The following is a 19,136-nucleotide window of genomic DNA, read 5'->3' on the forward strand; positions in this document are numbered from 1 at the left end:
TAAAAGCAGACATTTTTTTACGTTCTACTGCAATATTCAGTTAACTGCGCTGCTTTTAATGCCTTTAGGATCCTTACAATAACCTATAAGGAAGGTATTTAATAATTTTTATTTATCTAATTTTGTCTTGTCTACTGTATGTAAAATGTATATGTATTTTTTTTAAAATAATTTTTGCTTTTATACTAACAGAACCTGTGTGAAATATTGCAAGTATGCACTGCATACTGTATAAAGCTAATTTCCCATATACTTTTTGTAGAGGATGAATAAATAAGTGAAAAATAAAAATTGTATAAATATGCCAGCCCTTGCTTCAAATACATGTTTTTTCAATCAAATAGTGCTCAGTAGAGAAGTTGCCAACAAACAGGTCAAATATCAAACTTGCTGTAGGGTAATTAATTCTTGAAAACTAGGTAATCAAGCACTGCTTCCTGGTCATATTCCCATAACTGTAGATGCATGTTTATAAATACTCTACCATTTAACACTGCTAACTATTTACTTTTTTTTCCATAGACTATGAAATCAATTTCAGAGTACTCTAAATGGACTGTTGCCCTAACTCAAAACTGAAGCCATACATATTTTGGAGTAGGATTAAAGGAAACATATCACTTGTGTAAAACACTCTTGTTTAAATTGGCATTTCCGGACACAATCATGTCAATAGGACTGAAACAAGTATTTAATAAAGACAAGACTTTCAGGCCTAAACGAAAATTTGATCCTGGAACCCAAAGGTTTGAATTGCACAAACGTGCTCAAGCATCCTTAACCTCAGGAGTTGACTTGAGAGCTACCGTTCAACTGCCCCACGGAGAGGACCTTAATGACTGGGTGGCAGTTCATGTTGTAGACTTTTTCAACAGGATAAACCTAATTTATGGAACCATCGGAGACTTCTGCACAGAAAGAACTTGTCCTGTTATGTCTGGGGGCCCAAAATATGAATATAGGTGGCAGGATGATTTGAAATACAAGAAGCCCACTGCCTTACCAGCACTACAATACATGAATCTTCTAATGGATTGGATTGAGGTGCAAATCAACAATGAGGATATATTCCCTACAAGTGTGGGTAAGTTTTTGGAGAGCCAGTAAACCTTACCAGTGGGTAAGGCTTCTGTAAATTCTGTTGTCTTTGACATTTTCTAATCCTCTGATGCCTTTTTGAAATTATAGGCCATTTTAAGGAATGCTGAAAATAAAAGATTATTTGTAATATAGCCTTGGTGTGTTTTACTTAATAAAAACACAAACTGAAAAGTCATTTTAGTGCATCTCCTGTCTTACTCCAGTTGTGTGGTGGCAAAAAGTCTTCTAAGATCGAAATCATACCAGAGTAGATTTTGTCAGGATTAGTGAACACCCTGTTGCTTGGTTATGAACATGTGCATAGTTTTAGGATGGAAAGGCTGTTCTTTTGAGCAAAGAGGGCTCAAGGTGTCTGCCTCCATACATCTAAGGTAAGTCAGAAGATGCACTGGAAATATTATAAAATAATATTATGCACAGAGGCTATAATCCAGGTAAGCTTTTTTTTTTTAACTAAAAAAAAAGAAATTAAAAATTGTTCATTTAAAAGTATGTCTTAGCTATAGACATACTTATACTGTCCTTTGTAACATTTTAAATAAAAGCAGCATCGTTTCTTTGGCACTCATATTCAGCATTAAACCAATTCAAATAATTCCAGCAGCCTATCTCCTCTGTGCTGCATTAGCTTGTGCAGCAATGGGCAGCTTTGATTGGTATAGAGAGTGTTGGCGACTGCTTTTAGCCTATCACAACATCTAATGCAGGTATGAGTTGATTAGAAAGAAGTGTGCAATTTCAGCCTTAGCCATACATCCAGCAAGAGTCACGATAAGAGTGTCCAGGGACCCTTCTTAAAGGAACACAAACAATTTTATAATAACAGAAACTGTTTGTTGATATACATATTAGGCACTGCTTCTACTTCTTCATTATGTGCATGGCTGAGCTTCTATGCTAAAAACAGAACTACAAAAATTACAATAGACCTACGGACACTGAAAAGTAAAGCCACAAAAAAAATGTTTGATGTTCGAAGAAAGCAAATTTTTATTTTACAAAAAGTCTAGAGTACAAAATAAACCAAAAAGATACTCTCAGGGTAAGCCGTGCTCTGCACTGCAATTACAACACATGAAAATACAAAATAATGAATCTTTGTTTTTCTTCTGCACTCCAGATTTTATGTATGATAAAAGCCTACTTTCTTTAAAAAAACAGACAAAAAAATTTCTTGTGACTTTACTTTTGAGTGTGTATAATTCCATTGTAATTTTTGCAGTCCTGTTCTGATATTAAGAGCCAGGACCCTCCGGGAACTTGATGCACCTCTTCGGGTTAAGTGCCAGGGCCGATTGTTTTTTGTTTTTTTTATACTAGAAACAGCCTGAAAAGAACTAATTTTCAGAGTATAGAATTAAATGAGGTATCCATTACAATGATGAATACATGCCTACTGAACCCTCTCTACTATGCTCTGTTATACTGGACAGAACATCCCATCACTGTTGAGGACAAAATGGAATACAGTGGTGCAGTTTAATAAACAGAACCTTGTTGATCAAAACCTGTGATCCTCATAAAGTTGCACTCATGTTTATTGTTATAAACAAGTTATGATAAAGATCTGTTCTGGTATTTGTACCTCAGATATGACAAAAAAAAGTAGCATTTTTTAAAAGTAGTAATGTTATAAATTGGTAAGCAAAGTAGTTTCAGTTCCAGTGTGTGTTAAACAGCAAGTTGTTATTTTATATGTATCTTGTCTCTTTCGCTCCAGTACAGAGAAAAAATATATAAAAATCAGGTTTTACTTGTTTGCTTTCATCAGTGGATGTCAAGCTCCAGTCCCCTAGGCCCGCATACACACTCTATTCCTGTTAAAAAAAAAAAAAAAATATTGGACAACATGCTACATTCTGTGCAGCCACCATAGAAACTAGTAGAAAGGTTCCGCTGGTAACTCTGGTTTTACTTTGAGAAAAATTGTCTCAAATACCTGCCAGACCTTGCTGATAATAAATGTTTAGAGCAACCATCTTTTATGAGGGCATATTGATGGCATACTGCAAGCAAAAACTATGTTTTGTTGTTGCCTTACTCTTCCATTTTGTCAAGAATTATTTACTAAAACTATCCTATACTTTCCATGAAATATTCACGAGGGGTTATTCAGTAAAGTTAGAATTTAAAATGAAGGCCAAAATGAAAGCTGATGTATAGTTGACTTAGAGAATATTTCCAGTTCAGTTATTTTGACCTTAAATTTAAAATTTGATTCTAATTCACTTGGAATGCTCAATTTAGTACATACCCTGTGTTAATATTTCATAAAAAGTGTGGGAGTGGTTGCAACCATTGAGGTGAGCAATTTGTAGTTGCACATGTATTGTTCTAGATCTCTGCCTGGCTTTAAGAGGTCTGGTAATGGACATGTATACTACAGGGACCGGCTTAATTATTATTATTGACATTTATATAGCACCAAGAAATCCCACAGATCTAGGCAATATTATTAAGGGGACTTAAACTAATGAGGCAAACTCGTACAAAATGTTGGAGAGCAAAAAAAACGGGGTGCAAGAGTGTACTGAAAACGGACAGCAGCTGAAATAGACTGCCCTTCGGTGGGTCCCCGTTCAGATCTCAAGCTGGTTTTAGCTCATCTTGTGCCATTACAGAGAACATGCTGGCATTTCGGATCTGGACTGCCGGGTGGGACCAGTCTGATATGCATCAGATATGTTCTCTTCTCTCTGTAATGGCACTAGATGAGCTAAAACCAGCTTGAGATCTGAGCGGGGACCCACTTAAGTGCAGGCTAATTGAGCTGTTGTCCGTTCTCACTTCTCTTGCTACTTGTTTTTTCTCTTACAAAATGTTGACAGGAACAATAAGCTGATGAGGATCCTGCTCAATCAAACTTACAATCTACAACCCTGTCAGGTGCTATTTTGTTTTACTATTATTTCTTCCTTTACTCTTGTTCCACCTTACATGGGAAGTCTAGTTATCATATTCTAGTCTGCTGAATATAAATACAAAAAAAAGATAAAATTGTGCAATAAATGTGTAGAAACTATTTTTTGACTTCTTTTAGCTTGTACAGCAGGCTCTTCGTGAATGAAATTATCTCAGCGTGGTAAACATTTACATATTGCAATAAAAGACCTGGGGTTGGCTGAAAGAGCTCCCTCTGGAAATTGGAAAACCTGTGGGTTTGCAACAAAAGCAAGAACTTTAAATACTTAGTATGTTTGATTTATTTATAATACCATGTATGTTTTTTCATTCTCTGCAAATGTCAGGTGTACGTAAAATACACAAAACAAAGAAGTCTTAAGATTACTTATGAAAAGGAATAACATGTTAATATAATATTATAAAATCAAATAACAGAGCCCCCAATAGGAATGATGCTATACTGTTATTTGATTTTATATTAATTTATTAACATTGCATCCCTCTTATATTATTCATAAGTGATCATATACCATCTACTTTATTTTAAATATAGTGCTTTTATTATTATTTTGTTATCAGTGTGCTTTTTTATATTTTGGTACAGATTGCAAGATGGAATTAAATATTTTTATGCTGTATTTGGATGCAATTTTATTTTTTTGTATTTTTTATTGACTAAATTGCTTATTCATAAACGTATTGCGATTTTACAAGTTTTTATATAGAGCAGTATTTAGAAGATAATTCCTTTGGTCTATTTCTTTTATTACCAAAGGAGAATATATTTCCAACTTTCTTGCTCGTTTACTCTTCCCCCCTTTATTTACCATCAGTTATTGTCGTGGAGAATCTGATTATTGTCTGTAATGAGCAGGCAATTGATGGGTTTTTGCTAGTTAAGCATGATTTCCCTACTGGAGCGGAAGCCTATTGTGCAATACTCATAGGCTCATCATGCAGTAAAAAAAAAAAAAAAAGCCCTTTGTTCTTTTTATCCATTATTTGCATGTGCCAAGTTTGATCATTATCTGCATCTCTAAAACAAAGTTGAAAACCAATGCAACAGGCTTGACCACACACATTTGGATCTAGAAATACATATTATACTTATCTGGACACCCATTATTTGCTATAATATATATATATATATATATATATATATATATATATATATATATATATACATATATATACATATATATACATATATATACATTTTTCTTATCAATGTACATAGGCACCTAACTGCCTCTACTGTTCTAAGGTAATGTTTACAGTTTTCACTTAACCAGGAATTATGGGTAATGGCCTTGAAGGTAGGCATCAACCGATATTGATTTTTTTTAGAGCCGATACCGATAACTATTTCTAAAGGTAAATGCACAAAATATACATGCCACATGTAGTGGATGCAGGGTGTTTAGACAGGGGAGCTGTTTGTGTTTGTGTAGTGTCAGGGCGGTCTTTAAAATTGATTTGGCCCTGGGCAAGAATTTGATGGGGCCCCCTGACCCCCACTCCCTGACATGCAATCACGCTCTCCACTTCCCAACGCAGTAGCGCAACCATTTTCCCATGTTGCAGAGTCGTATTTAGCACTGAGTTGTGTTTGTGTGTTTGAATGGAAGCATGTTTGTGTATGGAGTATGTTTGTGTAAATGTAGGGGTGTGTTTGTATGTGGTGTTGGTGTTTGAATGCAAGCATGCATCTATGTGTAGTTTTTTTTGCTTGTTTTTTTAACCCCTTAAGGACACATGACGTGTGTGACATGTCATGATTCCATTTTATTCCAGAAGTTTGGTCCTTAAGGGGTTAAATGCTGGGGTGTGTTTATATATATTTTTGGTGTTTATATATTGTTGACGTTTCAATGCAGGACTATGTTTGTATGTAGTGTTGAAGGTTGAATGCAGGGGTGTACTTGTGTGTAGTGTTGGCGATTTGAATGATGAGATGTATGCACATGTACACATAGACTGCCACACACACACACTGTGATACACACACACTGAAACACATGCAGATACACTGACACTCACACTAACACACATGCAGATACAGACTGACACAGATACACACACTAACACACACAGACACACAGATACACAACCTGACACACATACAGATACACACAGACCACATAGAGAAACATAGGTATACTAAATACAGATACACAGATATACATACTGACAACAGAGATACACACTGACAGACATACTGATACACACACAGACACACACACACAAACACACAGAAATAGTGACACACAGACACCCTGACAGACATACTCACACACATACACAGACATACTAAGACACACACACAGACCTACTGACACACACAAATACTGACACACTCATACATACTGACACACATGCAAAGTTTACATTTTTACACACTGACAGACATACTGACACACTGACATACTGACAGACAAACTGACATGCACACTAATGGACATACTGACACGCACAGGCAGACATACTGACATGCACAGAAAGACATACTGACACACACAAAGGCCCTGACAGACATACTGACACACGCACAGACATACTGACACACACAGAGACATACTGATACACAGACATAGTGACACACAGACATATTGACACACACACAGACACCCTGACAGACATACTCACACACACACATAAATGGTGACATACACACACAGAAACCCTGACAGACATACTGACACACACAGACACCCTGACGCACTGACAGACATACTGACACACACAGACACCCTGACACACTGACAACATACTGACACACACACACACACACACACACACACACAGAAATGGTGACATACACACACAGAAACCCTGACAGACATACTCACACACATAGTAAGACACACGCAGACATACTGACTCACACACATGTAAAGTTTACATTTATAAAGCCCTACCTTATGGGTTCCCTGGGGTCCAGTGGCAGGCTGAGGAAGTTGGGAGTGTGAGGCTCCTGCACTCCAGCTCCCTCCTGACGGCCTTCTCCTATATCCCGTGCGGCTTCATTCTATCTGGGAGGAAGTGACTCACGGCAGTCAGTATACAATACCATGGTCCTAATGCGCAGCGTCACTTCCGGTGTGATGCGTGCGGTTCACCGTTGGGCACAGGAAGCAGGAAGTTCCGTTCACACACCAGGAAGAAATTATCACTTATGGATTACATATGTAAACGAATGGTACCAGGACATCATCCACACTTCTGAAGAAGCCTTTTGACAGGCGAAACGCGTAAAGTGGATTTTAAAGGACTTTATTCATAGTATTTTTTTATTTATTTGTTAAATAAAGTATTTTTTCCATTATACTACATTTGGATTTTACTCCTTACTTCCTGGTTACCATCTTGCTCCTTGGTGAAGACTATACCACCTACGCCATAAAAACTAGAGCAAGACCTGCTCTGGTAAATGTGAGTACTGAATTTTATTATTTTATTTACTTATTTTATCAGTAAATATTGCACCATTTGGACTTCTCTGTCTCTTCACATATCATCTAATCCGAGACGATCAAGATATCTACTACTTTACACATATCCTTAGACGGGGATTGTTCCGTCCATGCGTACTAACAGCTGAGCTCTGAGTTAGCTCTGGGAAATGTGAGTGTGAATTATCTCAAAGTATCCATTCACACACTCACTGTATTTGATTTACTGCACCATTATCTCTTTATGTTTTATCTTTTGAGTTCAATTGTATAGAGACCACCACCACCATCATTGTGTACGTACATTATTTATATACCTCTTTATACCTAGGGCGCGGTTTCCTTTTACTTTTTTTTGTCTATCCACCCTAGACGGTTGGGCAAACACAGACTATGGGGTGATGCCAGCTCCGACCACATTAGCCCCCAAAGGTGTTCTACTACTTATATTATTTTTTATTACTTTGGTAACAAGTGTTGAATGATTTTATTGCACCTGCAGTATTTCCAGTATTTTCTTTACAATACCTAGTAGGGTATGCAACATCCTCATGCTATAACTAACATATTGATTAACTAATTTTCTGAGAGTCTCAGGCCAGACCTACGCTATGTAATTAATAGGTTAGTCTGGATCTCACTATCTAGCTCACCAACCTGTTGCCTCTCTAACACACCTAGCACTTATCCTGTCTGATACTTCTTGTTATTGCATCTCCTACCTAGACGCACATTCAGTCATGTATATTCCTTAATTTATAAAAAAAAACACAAAGTGCAGTTTATTGTGACATGATGCCTGCCTCTTTTACCCATATGATTGTGAACAAAGTTATATTATTACAATGTGTCATTGCATTTGTCTGTACTTTACTGCACTACAAAAATAAAAAGCAAATTTATCAAGTCCTGGCCTAAACAATCCACTCCTGCTACTAGTGCAGTCAAATTTCAATGCAGTCAAAAGACAGTCAAAGTGTAGACTAGTTTTTCTTATGGTTTAATCTTACCATAAGGTAGAGCAACCTTCTTCAAGGTTTGTCATTTCCCCCCAGCTGTTACTAGTGACAGCTGTGGAAATAAGTCAGTATCTTGCTCACAGCGAGGCAATATCTACGGAGATTCCTGTGGAGTGGGATTCTCCATAGGCATATGTGTTGTACACTTGCACATACGCAAGAGTACAGCACAAATATAAGCGCCTGGCAGATGAAGGGTCAGGAGCTAAAGAAAGAAGATGATGGCACTTGCAGTGTACAGCATTACGTAAGTAAAACTCATCATAGCAGCACCACTGAGCCACCTCACCCCAGGCAGCATTGTCACCATCAGAGGTCTTTGCAGATATGAAAAGCCTCCAGAAGGTGTAGTACCACTTTAAGAGTATGAATAGCCTCCATTTTAATTTATTAATGTCAGTAATTGGACTGAAAATGTGTTCTGATTTCAAACATATTTGCTGGTAACCTCGATATGTGCTTCAGAACCGAAGAGAAGTTAGTGTGAATATAGCGGACAAGTAACCATATTTTTGTTTCTGATTGATTTCTTTTAACAGAGCAAGTTAAACTGTACCCGTGGAGATTCAGAAGTACAGTATCAACCTGGTATTAATAAAAAGGCATAACGTGCAGTTATCCCTCACAGTCTGCTCTCCTATCTCCTCTATATTGCAAACAGTTATTTATTCTGTATATTTATTGTTAGCTTTTCCCCTAGCATGTAGCTATTAGCTACTGATTGCAACCCCAACGGCTTCATTACCATTTTTCCTAATTACCTAGTTCATAGTACAGAAAATTTCAATAGCTTTGAGGGAAACAGATTACAACCACATGCTTGAAATAAATGTCACAAGGTATTTTTACATCCCAAGAAATTTGTTATTTCTTTGGGGATTCAATATGTACCAGAAAAAAAATAAAGAGGAACTCATGGGGATCGCCTTTACCAGTACTATTTTTCCCAGTGATTGTTTCCCCCCCCACATTCGGTATGCATACAGAGATAATGTATATCACTGCTGACAGAAAGGCTGCATAAGCAATCAAAATGCATCATTTGTAATCCCAAAATGCATTGCACAGAACCTTAGAACCCATGCATCCCAATTTCTGAAAGAGCACTTTTGTGAAGTATGATTTCAAGTGTATATTTGTTAGCAGTTATGAAAGCACACTGTATACATGATGTTCTTCTGCTTGCTTATAGTAAGCCCTTTTGTGTCACTTTTACAATGTCAAGTCTGCTTTATGACTCTCCTTTGATCAATTTGTTTTCTGAAGTAAGCTGGTTCTTATTTTCAGACATGATCCCTTACATAATTTTTTTTTTTTTAAATCTCCTTTATGACAGTACAAAACCATGTCATAACTGTACATATCGCTTTCCTGTTATACCTTTAGTCTGGTTTTCATGTTTTGTACTTAAACGGTACTGTAAAGAGAAGACAATATGTACACTGATCAGCCACAGCATTAAAAGAACCTGTGTAATATTGTACAGTCCCCCTTGTGCTGCCAAACAATTGTGTTTAGGCACGGTCTTTACAAGACCTATCAACGTGTCCTGTGGTATCTGGCACCAATACATTATCAGCAGATCCTTTAAGCCCTGCAAGTTGCAGGGTGGGGCCTCCATGGATCCTATTTGTTGTTCTGGCACATCCCACAGATGCTGAATTGGTTTGAGGTCTGAGAAATTTGGAGGCCAAGGAAACACCTAGAACTCTTTGTCATGTTCCTGATACGATTCCTGAACAATGTGTGCAGTGTGGCAGGGTGCATTATCTGGCCACTGCCATCAGGGAACACTATTGCCATGAAGGGGTGTACGTGGTCGGCGACAATCTCTAGGTAGGTGGTATGTGTCAAAGTAACATCCACATGAATGCCAAGACCATTGTCCTGGGCATATAACTGCCTCCTCCGGCCTGCATTCTTCCCATACTGCATTTTGCTGCTATATCTTCCCCAGTTAAACAACGCACAAACCCGGCCATTCAGCTGCTTCCAGGAGTGCCATGGTGCTGTCCTAGTGTAATCATTTTAGTATAATTTGACAACATATTGTAAATCAATAGTTCCAGCATGTAATATTTCATAAACAAAACAATACACACACACACACACAACTACTATATCTAGTGACGTTAAATTACCTTTAAGTGTGTTTACTGCAAGAGTACTCTCTGAATGTGGAAAAAGTCAATTCAGAAAGAAAATATTTAAACAAGCCTATGACATTCTAAATCTAGCATATACATGAAGTAATTGGAAATTATGTATAGTTAGATAATTACTGCAAAACCATTTACCAATTATGGAGAAATCACATACAACCTCTGCATAAGAGCACACAATAAACGCATTGATGAAACGAGTTTTGACAGTTCCTTTGCTTATGAAACATACAATAGAAATGCTGAGTTACAGAGCTGAGAGGACCACTAAAGGCACCCAGACCACACCATCTCAATTAAGTGGTCTGGGTGCAGTGGCCCTTAAGTTTTAGTTTTGTTTAGTTTTTCTAGAAACTGCAATGCTAAAATGCTGCCATTGCAGTGTTAAACACACCTCTAGGGGCTGTCTTTATGACAGCAACTAGAGGTATATTTTACTGAATAGCTGGGTCAGACTTTGTGCTCAGTCAAATCAGAGCATTTGTTGAGGTGAGTACAGTTACTAGAAACTACTGATAGACAGTTTGATTAAATAATGAACACCTCTGGGTGTCAGAGAAAGCAATTCATTAGAGTTTGTCAGGTCATTACTGCAGGCTATATAATTACATCTTGTTAAAAATAAGCCCTGAAAGCCAGGTGAGGAAGCTCCTTTGAGAATTGTAGAAGAACACAACATACAAAAGGCTTCTGACGCAGAAGGTCAGGCTTTCCTGCTTCATTCAATAATGTATTGAGGAAAATCTATACAGGTGTACTTGTGGCGAGACTTTACACATTGCAGTAATGTGTAGCTTTAAAGGGACTCTCCAGTGCCAGGAAACCAAACTGTTTTCCTGGCACTGCAGGTCCTATCTTCCTCCCACCCCCCATCCCAAGTTGCTGAAGGGGATAAAACCCCTTCAGTGACTTACCTTTATCCAGCGCCGATGTCCCTCGGCGCTGGGTCAGGGCAGGACCGGTGCAAGGATTTTTCCCGCCCTAGGCAAAAGTAAAGTTTGCCGCCCCTCCCCCCCATGTGACATCACAATGCCCCACCCATATGATCTGCCATGTTAACTAACGCCAGTGCTGCAGTGCCGCCGTGTTTACATTAAAAGGCCTGCAGGGACAGGCTATAGACACCAGAACCACTACATTAAGCTGAAGTGGTTCTGGGGACTATAGTGTTTCTTTAATGTGAGGTAAATTAGAGATTAGTGCCATGAATAATATACTAGATTGCCTACTTACAACCAGATGAGGATGATGATGGGCTCTAGCTGCAGTCTGGCTCCACTTGTCTGGTGTAGAACAGGCTCTCTGGAGGCTGTTTGTAACCGTGGTCACTAAAATCAATTTTCTGGGAGAACGGGAAGCAGCTCCATTTTTTTTAAGGCCCTTTACACAACTCAAAGTCTGGGTCCCAGGGTCCACCTTCATGTTCCACAAATGCATTGTGTGAATCTGTGTTTGTATGTGTAAGGGCTGCAAGGTGTGTTTCTGTGTATGTACGGGATGCAGTGTGTGAGTCTGTAAGGGGTGCATTGAGTGTGTGTAAGGGGTGCATTGAGTGTGTGTAAGGAATGCATTGTGTGTTTCTGTGTGTGTAAGGGATGCATTGTGTGTAAGGGTTGCATGGCTTGTGTGTGTGTGTGTGTCTGGGTGTCAATCTCTCCCCCCTCCCTTGTCACTCTCTTCTCCCTCTCTCCCTCCCTTGTCACTCTCTTCTCCCCCCCCTTGTCCCTCTCTTCTCCCCCCCCTCCCTTGTCCCTCTCTTCTCCCCCCCTCCCTTGTCATTCTCTTCTCCCCTGCTTGTCCCTCTCTCCCCCCCCTTGTCACTCTCTTCTCCCCTGCTTGTCCCTCTCTTCTCCCCCCTCCCTTTAAATTTATTCCCCCCACCCTCCCTGTCAATTTATGCCCCCACCCTCCCCTACCTCTGTTGTAGCGTGGCCGAGCTCTGTATGGTCCGCGGGTACAGGGAGCTTTTGTTTCCTGTACCCGGCCGGACTAAAAGGAAGTGCACACTCAGTGTTAGTTAGTCCGGCCGGGTACAGGAGACAGATGCTCCCTGTACCCGCGGACCATACAGAGCTCGGCCACGCTACAGTGAGGGAGTGACAGGATGGAGCGCTGAGCGCTTCCCTCCTGTCAGCCCCTCTCCTCATGCTGCGCCTGGGCGGTGCGCCCTCATGGACGCACCAGCCCGGGAAAAGCTGCAATCGCCTGAGGCTCTCTGCAGAGCGCTCGGGCGGCTGCAGCATGAGGGGGGCCGGCGCTCCTGGCGGCGCCCCTTCCCAAGGGCGCCCTAGGCAGCTGCCTAGTCCGCCTAACAGGTAGCACCGGCCCTGGGTCAGGGCCCACCCACGCTCCTCCCTAGCCGACGTCATCCGGCGGGGGAGACCTATCGCGCATTAGACCTCCCCATAGGAAAGCATTGAAAGTGCTTTCCTATGGGGATTTCAGCGACACTGGAGGTCCTAACATAGCGTGAGGACGTCCAGCGACGCTATAGCACACAAAATGTGTGCTATAAACATGGAAGTGCCCTCTAGTGGCTAGTAGACAGCAACTAGAGGAGGAGTTAACCCTGCAAGGCCAAATATTGCAGTTTATAAAAACTGCAATAATTACACTTGCAGGGTTAAGGGTAGTGGGAGTTGGCACCCAGACCACTCCAATGGGCAGAAGGGGTCTGGGTGCCTGGAGTGTCCCTTTAAGTCACATAAATGTAGAAATTACTTTATTTGGAGGCTTTGCTCCATTTTTCCATAGAACAGGCCATATGTTGAACAAGTAAAACTATTAATCACCAAGTTTAGACTTTATGCAAGGGATGTATCATGCTAGGACATATATTATTTATTTTTGTAGGAGTACTAATTATATGATGAAAACACAGGTGCAAATACTAATTTATGTAGCCAAGATTGTGTGTCACCGCAATAAGTAAGCAAACATAAATTTTAATATTGTTTGGGGGAAATCCTGGTGTTGAATATTGCACTCAAGGATAGGCAAGAACTGTGTTCTGGGTCCAGCTGAGATAAGCCAATTAAGCAAATGTTACCAGGAAATGTAGACTTGTTAATGCTAAAAGTTTATTAGCAAGACTACATTTCCTGGCAATGTGTGCTTAATTGGCATATTCCAGCTGGGACTGAAAGTACACTTACTTGTAGCTGCGGTTGCATCTCATTATATATTAAACATGCGGACATGGTCAAGATGTTGAGTTATTAAATGGAATATTATAATGGGTATAGTGCATTATCCAAATGATTTAGACCACGGGTGTCCAACCTTTTGGTTTCCCTGGGCCGCACTGAGCGCAGAGGAATTGTCTTAGCCAACACATTGGAGATGTAGTTCACAACATCTGGGGTGCCGATGGTTTCCTACCCCTGATATAGATAATGTATATAAGCTATCTTAATGCCCTTTTCCTAATTTTGATATTTCAGTTGTTTAGCAGATAACTCCTTTATTTGTTATCCTTATGTGGGATTGGCATATTTAAGGATATATTAGGGAGTTATCTACTAAACACATACATATGCACATTATTATTGTTATTATTATTATTATTATTGCCATTTATATAGCGCCAACAGATTCCGTAGCACTGACATACAGTGCCTTGCAAAAGTATTCACCCCCCCCCCCATTACAGCCTTAAGTTCAATGTTTTATTAATCTGAATTTTATGTGACAGATCAGAACTCAATAGTCTAAGTTGGTGAAGTGAAATGAGAACAATATATACATAAAACTATTTTTTAAAAATAGAAAACAGAAAAATATCCAAATCTTTGATGATCCCCAGGAGCACCATCAAATCTATCATAACCAAATGGAAAGAACAGGGCACAACAGAAAACCTGCCAAGTGACGGCCGCCCCACAAAACTCACGGACGGGGCAAGGAGGGCATTAATCAGAGACCCCAAACACACTGCTAAAGCAACACTTGAGTGGTTTAACCCCTTAAGGACACATGACGTGTCTGACACGTCATGATTCCCTTTTATTCCAGAAGTTTGGTCCTTAAGGGGTTAAGGGGAAACATGTAAATGTGTTGGAATGGCCTAGTCCAGGGATAGGCAACCTTCTGCACTCCAGATGTTGTGGACTACATCCCCCACAATGCTCTTACACCCATAATACTGGCATGGCATCATGGGAGGTGTAGTCCAAAACATCTGGAGTGCCGAAGGTTGCCTATGCCTGGGCCCTAGTCAATGCCCAGACCTCAATCCAATAGAAAATCTGTGGTCAGACTTAAAGATTGCTGTTCACAAGCGCAAACCATCCAACTTGAAGGAGCTGGAGGAGTTTTGCAAGGAAGAATGGATAAAAATCCAAGTGGTAAGATGTGGCAAGCTCATATAGACTTATCAAAAGCGAATTGGAGCTGTGATTGCCGCAAAAGGTGGCTCTACAAAGTATTGACTTTAGGGGGGTGAATAGTTAAGCACATTGACTTTTTCTGTTATTTTGTCCTATTTGTTGTTTGCTTCACAAAAAAAAAAATCTTCAAAGTTATAGGCGTGTTCTGTAAATTAAATGATGCAAATCCTCAAACAACCATGTTAATTCCAGGTTGTGAGGCAACAAAACACGAAAAATGCCAAGGGGGGTGAATACTTTTGCAAGGCACTGTAACCCCACAGATACACACACAAAGACAGACCTAGTCACACAGTCACAAATCTATACACACATAATCACAGACACACACATACAATCACAGACCTATACACACAGACACAATCACAGACACACACACACATACAATCACATACCTATACACACAGACACATACATACAAAATCACAGATGTACACACATACACAGACATACACACACAATCACAGACCCACACATGCAATCACATACATACACACACAATCAATCAAACCCCCCCACACACATAAATTTACAGACCTATACACGCAATCACAGATCTATACACACACACACCCAATCATACATACACCCACAATCTGACCCACACACACAATCAGACAAACACAATCACATACATACACACAATCACAGACACACAAAATCACACACCTATACACATAACCACATATACACACACACACAAAATCACAGACATACACACAATCACATGCATACAAATACATAATCACAGACACACACACACAGATGATCTGAAAGCATAGCTAACTTCTATCTAAATTCACATTGATTTCACACTTTAATGAATAACCTAAATAAAGACCAATTATGATTTTACTTCACACGCGTTGCAAGCCAGTGAGCGTGGTATAATTGTGTGGGAAATATTTTCTTGGTGTGGCATCTTAGCACCACCCACTCTTAAATATGGGTCACAAAAAAGGTCACAATCAGTAGAAGAGAACATACTTATTGTGCATTTGTGTATTTATTGATTTTTTTTCCTGTATTATAATTACATTTTAGCATACAAAATTGACATACTTGTTCATAAATGGGAATGGCACATTGTATGCCAAAACATTAGTGTGTACAAACTCATAAAATTCTTTTGAAGTTTGCAGTTAGAATGTAGGTGGGCAATGATTAACCCAAGGACAGCTGATAGCAGAAGCAGGTTTGTGTGATTATTGTGTCATGCACTGCTTGCTGACATTGATTCAGATAACTGTGACTAGTTTTGTTATTGAATGCCCAGTTTGACCTTAGATTAAAGGAATGTGTTATTTATGGTTGTATTTGAATAAATTCAGGCTGAATTATACCACATGACTTCTCCCTTGCAAAAAGAAACCAAGTAGCTGAACAAAAATGTTTTCAAATAACTGATCTAGGATTCAACAATATTCCACCTACTGCTGTTGGTGTTGTTAAGGGAGTATCATACAAAGAAGAGAGCTGGCATCTGCATGGTTTTGAGTTGTAAACATATAAATCAGCTCTGAAAGAGATTTGTCAGATAATGCTTTTAGTGAACACAACAAGCACCATATGAACTACAGCTTATTGTATTATGGATACACAACAACCAATGTGGACTAATTTAGCTGAATTAATGAAGAAATAAATACAAATCTCCAAGTTAGCTGTTTTTCCACATTAGCTAAATTGGCCTTACATTGGCAATTCCCATGCCAGTTCCCCAGAATTCTTTTTCTAGTGAATAATCCCCCGTGATCCTTAAAAGCTCTTCCTGTTGTGTCCTCATGAGGCCCATTTCTGTACATCTGTCAGAAGGCAGAATCTCCCAGTTAGGCTTTGTAGTTTTTTGTTTGCACTTATGACCAGAGAATTGTGTTGATAACCACATTTATTATTCCAGACCAGAAGACTTAGACTGTTGTCATAAATCTTTTAAGACCTGATGTTTTTCCTGTGGTTGTTGTAGAACAGGCATGTTAAACTCTAACAGGCCACGTAAACAAGGTTTAGGGTTATGTGGGCCGCAAAAAAAAACATAGAAACTATTTTCATAGAAATGTGGGTCCCTGGATTTTTAACGTTTATGTCACCCTTTCGCCTATCCGTTCAACCAAATACAGCTATGCCCTATATCACCATTGTCCGTTCAATTAACAAAAGAACTACAGAACAACCGACCACCCAGATGCTGAGTGTGGCACTTGTTAACCTAATTGGCCCCTCCTAACACCTCTAAAACCCCAAACACCCCAACGTTCTAAGCGGTTGGCATTCGTATGCCCAAACACGTGGCGGTATCCATCTTGGAATACGAATGCGGCCAGCGGTGTTTGGTCGTCGAGTGCATGGAACTAGATTCGGACACTCGACAGCACGAACACCGCTAAGACTTCCATGTCCACCGGTGTTAAACACACAAAAAGAACGTTGTTCGGTAAGAACATATCCCGAACTATGGGAACGGATGCACATACAGTTATTTCCCTATAGACAGTAGTTTGGTACTCCTGAAAGAGACCGGCCGCACAGCATGATGCTATGGAACTATTCTGGGTAGGAGCCTTGTGTGCGGTCAGTCAGAAATAAGACCTCCATACAAATCCCGAACCCCTGAACCGATCTGGGTGATTTTTGAATATTTTACTCTCCCAGGTTGGGGCTATCAGGGGATATGCTTTTTATGGGGATATTATGTGTTTTGGGGATATTATGTGTTTTGGAGGTACTTTCAGATTGTATATAAATTATGTTCCTTTTTCGCCTGGAGATAATTCGCCTGGATAATTCGCCTGGAGTTAAGACAGTAATTGACTCAATTATCTCCCAGGCCGAGGGGAGGGTTTGTATGTCCTGTATGGGAGTGTCAAATGTATAACCCTGTTATTATTGGTTGATAGTTCTGTATCCTAGTCCCCCACAAGGTCCATGTGGGAGTACCCCTTGCATAGGGACTTGCATAAAAGGCCAGTGTGGCCACCATTAAACCAGACTTACTTCACCCTCAATACAGAGTCTTGTCTCTTATTGTAGGGAACTGCTATACAAGCTATCACTACTAGCTCTTGTAAGAGCTTCTCAACTTGGATAACTACGACTTGGACACCTTACACTTGGGAAAAGTCGGTGGAAACCCCGCTACTCTTCGGGGGGACCGCTACATACGGTATAAAAAAAGAATGTATATGGAACAGTGTATGTAGGAGGGCTGCCTGTGGCCTTTGTGCACAGTGTTTGTGGCAAAGCTATGTTTTATGACTTTGAATGTATGATGATTGTCTTCAGGGGTGACTGTGACAGAATGAGTAAAGGGGTAACTGTGGCAGGGTGGGTGTGACAGGGCGAGGGAATGAATGAGACAGGCTTTGGGGATGAGTGTGACATGGTTGGAGGAGGGCCCAAAAGTCAAAACGTACGACCACCTGCTTCTATTCGTGGCAAGCCAGGAGAGCGCTGTTCGACAGATTGTTTGATGAGAACTCCTGAACAAACCCCATACTATGAGCCTGGGGACCCATTCCCCTTTTTGATTCGTGAACCTTTTTATTTTGTATAAAAACTCTCGAACTAGACCTACCAATATCCCTAAAACTATGGAACTATTTCTGGGCAGACATCTCCAGAAATAGTTCCATAGTTTTAGGGATATTGGTCGGTCTATTATTCACCTAAGTAGCGATTTCACTACGTTAGTGGGATCTGAGCGTTTTTCGGATATGTTGTGCGCTCGGATCCAAGCTATCAGAGGATGTGCAGACTATGGGGGTTTGGTTGTACGAAATATACCTTTATGTTTTTTAAAGTGTTTTTGTGAATTTATAAAAGAGTGACTATTTTCTGTACCTGGAGATAATTGAGTTTAAGCCAGCCACTTCACTCAATTATCTCCCAGATTCACAGGAGGGATTATACTGTTAATGTAGGAGTGTCCTGGACCTGGGTGTTATTGTCATTGGGTTATTGTTTTGTGTTACTGTCACCACTCAGGTCCAGAGGGGAGTGCCCCTTGCATGGGGACCTGCATAAAAGGCCAGCTGTGGCTTCCATTAAACAGAATGCTTTACCCCTTCATGAAGTCTCGGCTCATGTTTGGGGATTTGGGAGTTATAATCA

General features: G+C 39.9%; 1 protein-coding gene across 2 annotated transcripts in view; it reads left to right on the top strand.

Moving 5' to 3' along the window:
* The window catches only part of MOB3B (MOB kinase activator 3B), a 141,158-nt gene that overhangs the window by 52,346 nt on the left and 69,676 nt on the right, over window positions 1–19,136 (top strand). For both annotated transcript variants that reach the window (XM_063455183.1, XM_063455184.1), the window contains exon 2: window positions 523–1,084. In XM_063455183.1, the coding sequence (XP_063311253.1) occupies window positions 667–1,084 (418 nt within the window). In that variant the 5' untranslated portion in view covers window positions 523–666. The remainder of the gene's footprint in view (window positions 1–522; window positions 1,085–19,136) is intronic.

This window comes from Pelobates fuscus, chromosome 5, assembly GCF_036172605.1.
Source record: "Pelobates fuscus isolate aPelFus1 chromosome 5, aPelFus1.pri, whole genome shotgun sequence".
Taxonomy (NCBI): Eukaryota; Metazoa; Chordata; class Amphibia; order Anura; family Pelobatidae; genus Pelobates; species Pelobates fuscus.